This window comes from Chenopodium album, chromosome 20 (assembly GCF_948465745.1).
Source record: "Chenopodium album chromosome 20, dcCheAlbu1.1, whole genome shotgun sequence".
NCBI classification, from domain to species: domain Eukaryota; kingdom Viridiplantae; phylum Streptophyta; class Magnoliopsida; order Caryophyllales; family Amaranthaceae; genus Chenopodium; species Chenopodium album.
Genome location: NC_137853.1, coordinates 39,798,705 through 39,806,462, shown reverse-complemented (window position 1 = coordinate 39,806,462; position 7,758 = coordinate 39,798,705). Strand labels below are relative to the sequence as shown.

The 7,758-nt window shown below is 36.0% G+C and overlaps 1 protein-coding gene across 2 annotated transcripts; it reads right to left on the bottom strand.

The window, feature by feature from the left end:
• Nucleotides 1-474: 474 nt before the first annotated feature.
• On the bottom strand, nucleotides 475-7,092 carry LOC145596647 (peptidyl-prolyl cis-trans isomerase CYP63-like). Of its 2 annotated transcripts, none has more exons than XM_081652860.1 (14): nucleotides 6,960-7,092; nucleotides 5,249-5,338; nucleotides 5,077-5,131; nucleotides 4,468-4,556; nucleotides 3,734-3,758; nucleotides 3,579-3,617; nucleotides 3,374-3,491; nucleotides 3,107-3,267; nucleotides 2,642-3,002; nucleotides 2,413-2,489; nucleotides 2,051-2,234; nucleotides 1,546-1,884; nucleotides 1,384-1,461; nucleotides 475-1,252 (listed from the first exon to the last, which is right to left on the bottom strand). In XM_081652860.1, exons 2-14 carry the CDS (start codon nucleotides 5,324-5,326, stop codon nucleotides 853-855), a joined length of 2,004 nt encoding a protein of 667 aa, XP_081508986.1. In that variant the 5' UTR covers nucleotides 5,327-5,338; nucleotides 6,960-7,092; the 3' UTR covers nucleotides 475-852. The 2 variants fall into 2 exon arrangements, with proteins under 2 accessions (XP_081508986.1, XP_081508985.1); XM_081652859.1 differs by having other exon boundaries at nucleotides 5,249-5,347; nucleotides 6,960-7,089.
• Nucleotides 7,093-7,758: the final 666 nt, after the last annotated feature.

Below are 7,758 nucleotides of genomic sequence, written 5' to 3'. Positions count from 1 at the left end.
TCAAAAATTTCTCAAAAACTGTGGATTATATAGCCTTCAATTTTATAATTTTTTGACCTTTTTTGCCCTGAACTAAAAATTGTCTAGATGATTATCATGGTCCCTAATACCCTCCGAGAGTTTAATTGGGTGGGTGGAACCATTCAATTTGCCTTTAAATGTTCATTTTATCCGTTTTCGTACATGCCTCTTGTATTGGCTATAAGCTCTCAAGGGGCCTTTACGTTGCCGGATAATGGTCATATATGGGTCAACACAATATTATATGATCCCGGGATACATCCCATCGTGTTCCGTCAAATTCCTACACCGGCTCCTGACACCTCCTAAATCACTCCGGTTTTGTGTATTATACTGACAGGGGAAGGATGCTAATCGGTTCTTTTCTTGGTAAGCACAACTAGTGACTATCGAAGTTACCATAGTTCCTGAATCAAGTCGAGGAGAGTACAATAGAAACATATACACATTACCTGAGGCAGGAAAAACCAAGTGTCGTGCATTAGAAAAAAGTTTTGGAAACAGACACTAAATTCTCACCTCGGAGAGTCAAGACTCGAGACCCAATATGTTAAGCACTACCTATGTCTGGTTCATCACCAATTACTCACTAAGTTCTAAACTGTATCCTAGATCACCTTGTCTAACATGATTGAAATAAAAAGAAAAAAGTTGCAAGGAACGAACGTTTAAAAATGATGCAGAGCCTATGCCTAAACAGCCAAAGCCTGAAAAGCCACCAGAAACATGCTAAAATTTGAACCAAGGCAGTATGTCAAAAGTGCCGTGTAAATCAAGTCCCCCAAATTGCAACTAATAATTGAACATTGACATAATTTCCGTAGCATATATCTACGTTGATGCAGCATCAGGGCTAGCATCTCCATAAGCTACCAGACCTTTCTGCCCGATAGGTGAGCTTGAGGATGACTTGGTAGGAGATGCAGACCCTCTCTTCCGGTGCTTATGTGAACCAACATTGGGTGAGCTTGAACGGGATGAGCTGCGTCCCCTGGACCTTGATCTAGATCTTGATCTTGCTTTTACTGGAGAACGTCGATTATCTGCTCGGGGGCCAAGACGAGATCTTAGCCTATCACTGATTTCTGTGCGTCTCTCCCTTGGACTTGAACCACGCACTGGACTGCGGCTCCTATCCCGCCTTAGACTGGAACCATGCGCTGGACTCCGGCTCCGATTCCGCCTGGGTCCACGTTTGTCATTTGGACTGTGGGAAGGACTTCGACTCCTCCTGAATCAAAATTACATTGGAACCATGCCAAAATCAGTTAACAATACATTAAGAAAACAGAGACATTTATAAACAGGAACATAAATTGTCATTTCCAAACTCATACTATAAAGCTAAGTTAGAGAGAGAACCTAGGGGATCTTCTTCTTGGAGGGCTCCTGTAACGACGGCGAGGTGAACGATCTGATCCACCTCGGTAGCTCGAAAACCTGTGCAGACAAGGAAAGGTTAGCTACAAGGTAGTCTATTCTTCTATTAAAGCTCAGAAGCAATATGTAACAAAACACACTTACCTATCACGGTTCCTGTCATAATAGTTCCTACCACCATAATTCAATGGCCTACGAGGTGAGCGCTCTGGAGAAGGGGTTCTGTATCGGCGTGCAAAGGCGAACTTCTCAGTGAATCCTCGTCCCTTTCTAACGCGCTTAGGTTCACCATTATCATTTTCAGGCGTAGATTTTGACACTTCTTGATTCTGAGCAGAAGCAGGAGGCAAAACAGGCTCCTCAGCAGGAATTTTATTCTCATGCTGTGGTTCAGGACTCCCATCATGCCCTTTATAAGGGCTTAAACTAGTGTCTCGCCTAGGGCTAATTTCTTGAATTTTCTTTGGAATAGGAGACTGGGACCTGATAAGAGTATTCCGATAGCAAAATTATTATATAATAAGTACACTTCACAAAATGAGAAATTTTCAGCCCCATTCGACAATGTATAATATATCCAAGCATAAAACTTCAAAAACTTTCCAAACAAAGTGAAGTTATGCAAGCAAGAGGTTATTCAGTGACAAACCTAGGTCTTTCTCTGCTTCCATCATAGGATGACTCTCTAACTTTCTCAGACTTCATTTCCCTGCCATTTGCATTTTTTGAAATATGTTCAGTCCGTCGAGAAAAATCACTCTCCACCTCTGCTTTCTGCACATGAGCCTTTTGTTGCACTTCCTCAATAGATATGGAAGATTTCTTCTTCAACTCTGGAACATCAACAGGCAAAGACTTGAAATGAATATAAACTACTTCATACTTCGCATTTCATAAACCCTAAAATTGCAAAAGTTCAATCATAATGTAACTGATGGCAAGAAAAAGAATGCAAAAGCAGAAGATAAGTAACCAGGCAGCACACGGAACATGACAATTGTATCATCTTACTTGAAGAATTGCGATGTCTAGACTTTTCTTCCTCAGAGCCACTAGTTGTTTCACTATCACTGGAGCTTTCAGAACTCCTGCATACAGATATGGAGAGTAGAGCATCATAATGCAAGGTAATGATATGGAGAGTAGAACATCATAATTCAACGTAATAATATGGAAAGTAGAGCATCATAATGCAAGGTAACTAACAGAAAATATAAGAGAGGTTTTATCATATACGCACCGTTTAGACTTTCGTCTAGATTTCTTGCCATTCCGTCGACTTCTCTTGCTGCTCCCCCTACTCTTTTTCCACACCCGCTTAGGGCCTTTTGAAGATCTCTTTCTCTTCCGGCGCCTATCATCACTGGATGAGCTGGAGTCAGATAAAGAGGCATCTGATTCTGAACCAGAATCCGAGTCTGAAGTGTAGGAATCGGAATCTGAATCAGATTGATCAGATGATGAGCTACTATATGAGTCAGATGAAGAGTATTTCCTCTTCTTTCTCCTCCTGTCTTTCGGAGATCTCTTACGTAGTCCTCTGGCTTTGCCATCTGAACTATCATCAGAACTTGGAAGTTTTTTCAATTTTTTAACTTTACCTAAAAGAGATACCCATAATCAGCACCAAGGGAAGCTACAGCATATGAAATATTAAGTATACAGCCAAACACTAGATCCCATATTAACACATTTCTAATCTCACCTTTCTCAGTCCTAACTGCAGTTTCTTTTTTACCAGAGGAAACTTCGCCGCAATCAACTATTTTGACTTGCTCAATAGGCCGTCCCTCAGAAGTTCCAAACTGTTCCATTTTCTTCACAACATCCATTCCCTCTATAACCTTTCCAAAAACAATATGCTTCCTGCCATGCGATAGGTCAAACATTCATCAAATTCGAATGTAGGTGTACCCATGTCGTATACACATAGTTAAAGTTTGAGGAAGAAATGGTAAAGATTCACATGTACCCATCAAGATGAGGTGTACGCTTAAAGGTTATAAAAAACTGTGATCCATTGGTATCACGACCACAATTTGCCATAGAGAGAAGTCCAGGTTCACTATGCTCCAATTTGAAATTCTCATCTGTCAAAAATAAAATAAAATAAAAAATTATATAACCAAGACCAAAGGCAACCACCAGTTATATGCACTTAGATAAATGAGTGGTACCTGAAAACTTGCCACCATAGATACTTTCTCCACCAGTGCCTGCAAAGCAGTAAAATTTTGTTCCTTACATCTGGGCATAAACATATAAGTTAAACAGAAATCTGCATTAATCAAACATTAAGGCAAAGGGATCAATAGAAGTATATGGACCGTACCATCTCCCTTTGAAAAATCACCCCCCTGTACAATATGCAAAATTATCAGAGTTCCGGTGATGAGTTGTTTAAAGGACAATGCATATAAGAAAATGGAAAGATGGAAACTCAGATATATACATCACATGCATGGGTGTGACAGATAATCACATTACATTCAAAACAGGCCTTATTTAATAACTACCAAAGCAATGCATACATCCCATTGTTGTTGTTTATTTTAAAGAAAAAAAAAAATTTCTCCTATTAACAACCCTTGACATAGGAAACATATGTATATTATATAAGTAAAAGGAGAGAAGAAAATAAAAAGGATGGGAAACAAGAACATACACCCACTGCTACTGTTGACAAGCATATTATGCAATACAATCATCCTACTAAAAACAAAGCTCACTATCTTGGAAGTACCAGCCAGCTCATGGCATGGAGTTCTTAAATCCCAAACTATCATAACCAACTATGTTATTTAAAACAATAATGAGGAGTGGCATATACTAGCCAGTTTGATGTGTTCCAGCTAATCCTAAAGAAAACCAACAACACACACAAACAGTTAGAAAACACAAACCACAACTGATGTTAAACTGCTGAGATAGTTCAACAGAATTACATGTAGGAAAGAGAAGACAAAGGCAACATTGTACAACTACAAAGACATGAAGCTTCTCAGAAAGTTCAATGCACATCCATTGGGAAATCACAAAGGGTATAGCAAAAAATTAAGGCAGTACTTGGGCCATAAATCCTTTGATTATGCGGTGGAAATTAGATCCCTTGAAGTGCAGTGGTTTCCCTGTAGTAGCTCCCACACCTTTTTCGCCTGAATTAGTAAAAGCATACACAGGTATGTTGTCAATAGCTTATTGCAACAAAAATATAAGACAATAAGAATGCCCGGTTAAATATCTTAGATAGGAAACAAAAGTTGAAACTATTATCCACATGGAATTCTCATCTAAATGACTAATGATTCCATACTCTATTTTAAATCTTCCAAAATACACTAACGATTCCATACTTTTACATGCATGTTTATTGCAAGATGGAAACACTTTCCCAAAAACTACCATTTTATTTCTCTTATTTTATACTTCGTATATATACATCCTGTTTTTATGTATTTACCTTCGTTTAGATTGAGTTTTTTCGCTTTTACCATTTTCATTATGAGCACTATGTCTTTAATTTGTAAAATCTTCACTTTGATTATAATACATGAGGAGTTTAAATTTCTCTTGTGACACATAATTTTTGCAAACATTTTTGTGTATCACAAGAGTAACCTAGTGGAAAGACTAATTTCAAGTACCCTAAGATAAAGGTTTTGGAAAGAAAAAGACCTGTGCAGAGTGCTCGGAAATTTTCTGCAGTTTTAGGAACAATATCTGCATAAAGCTGCAGGTCAAAGCCACGTGTTAACAAAACTACATACAACAGCCATATAGAATGTGAGAATGCCTATATCACTAGCACCCTGCACATGTGCAACATTAAAAACAGGTATAGTATTACCTCAATAACAATTCTTTGGACAGGATTTCCACCAATTGATACATCTAAAAACACTTGAGGGTTTTTTTTCTTGGCCATATCCCCTTAAGACTGCAGAACCTAAAAAGTCAGTTCATTTCAGATATAGTATTATTATCAAGATTCAACAGAGTCAGATGCTAGTTATCAACAATCTCCAACTTTTATGAGATAAGAACTTTATCCAACAGCATAAATATATTACCGCTTTCTGTGATCATAGACTTTGAAGCAACTAGAGTTTAGAAGCAGTGAAGCATACACTTCAACAAAATTAAAGCTAATAGCTAGCATATGTTGCCAAACAATTTAAGATTAGAAACGCGATAGACAAAATACAGGCTATATCTAACTATATACATGGATACATTAACCTAACAGGCTTACTATACTCAGCCTTAGCAATAAGTTGCTTGTCTAGCCACGTAGTGCCGTAGTGCTCCCTTTATGCACTGGTCCCAACATTGGCATATATGCACAGGTAGCATGTCATATGTAATGGACTCAGCATTTGCATATAAGCACTGGTAGCATGTCATATCCTTCACAAAATGTCCACTAGACAGAGGCAGGGCTCGGTTAAACCAACTGAGATTGCCAGAATAAACCACCATGCATTTATTTTCTATCAAATTGAGTTTGTTTCTATTCTGTTTTCCAAAAAAAATATGCTACAGAATTCATATCTCAGACTTGCAGGTTAAAGATGATTATCATGAAGTGCAGATCTACTAAGAGTCCATAACATCAGTTGACGAAGACCCCCAAAAGAATACTACTAAATAAAAGTTCTAACACAAATCAGGCTTTTTACCAAATAGGTACAATCAAGATTACTTCTATTCCTCCTTCATGCACTTTAATAAAGCCCAAAGATGAATCAGTGATAGATCTCAGTACAGTTTAGAATGGCTACATCTGGACAGCTCTGAAGAACAAGGATGGTACATTTCCTAGAAGTTGATGTAAGAGTATGGAAGAGCTAAAAGTTCAAATCATATCGAGGATGACACATCACTTAATAACGAATTGAGCTTATACATCAGCGGATCAGCCAGTCTAGCTGAACTCCCAGCAAAAAATACCTCAATGGCTAAACTAAAAAGAATTTACAGACTCGCAAAGAATAAGCAATTGATGTTGCCAATGAAAAGGAGTACTTGCTTCAACATTGTTCGAAAAACAACCCCCAAGTCATACACCAAAAAGCATCATAAACTCAATCAATCTCTACTAAGATACACTTAAAAAGAGGAACCTTTAAAGTTGTTCTCAGCTCCAGTTTAACTCCATTTAATCTTTAAGTTTAAATTGTAAAGCAAAACCCCTAATTTGAGGCAATTATCAAGAAAGGGAGGAATTTCAAAGAAAATAGACTATACCCATTAACAAACCATGACAATAATCCGCATATTTAGAGTCATTGGGTCAAAAAACCCTAAATCCCTAAAACCCTAAACCCCAGTAACTCATAATCTTTGAAGATAAAATTCAGATAAGTAACGCAATTAACAGTTCATAGCATGAAAACCCCACCTCCAATATTAGCATTTGGTGAACGCAAACAGATTAACAAGAAATTTCAACAATTCATGCAGATTGTAAGCTTATAATTGCATAAAAGGGTAAAAAGAAAGAAGGAAAAAAAAAAAAACATTATTCATATTCCGAAGAATTTTTTGAGGTGGGTTACCTTTGATCGGAAAGAAAGAGTTTATCTTTGATTTCAGGGGAGAGGAAATGCGCTGCAAGAAAACATCAACACATACACAGAGAGTGAAAAAATGAGGAAAAGAGAAATAGAGAGAAGGTTGCTTTTTTTTTTTGAAACACTAGAGAGAAGGTTGCTTAGCTCCACTTAATTTAAAGAGGTTTGCTTAGGATTTAGGATGGACTATTGTCTTTCCTTTCTAAAGCCCTGTTCTTTTGAGCTTCTGGGCAGAACAGAGTAGATTTCAGCAGAGCAGAGCAGATTTCAGCAAAGCAGAGCAGAGCAGAGTAGATTGAAGCAGAGCCGAGTAGAGCAGAGCAGATTTCATTATTATTATTATTATTATTATTATTTTTATTATTATCATTATTATTATTATTACTAATATTGTTATTATTACTATTATTATTATTATTATTATTATTATTACAATTATTACTACTACTACTAATACTATAATAATAATTGTAATGCTTTATTATTGTTATTAAATATTAAATATTATTATTATTATGATTATTATTATTATTATTATTATTATTATTATTATTATTATTATTATTATTATTATTACTACTACTACTACTACTACTACAACTACTACTACTACTATTATTACTATTAATTATAATCATTAAATTTTATTATTAAAAATTAATTATTATTAATAATATTAATATTATTAAATATTAATTATATTATTATTAATATATTATTATTAATATATTATTATTAAATATTAATATTATTATTATTAATATTATTATTATTAATATTATTA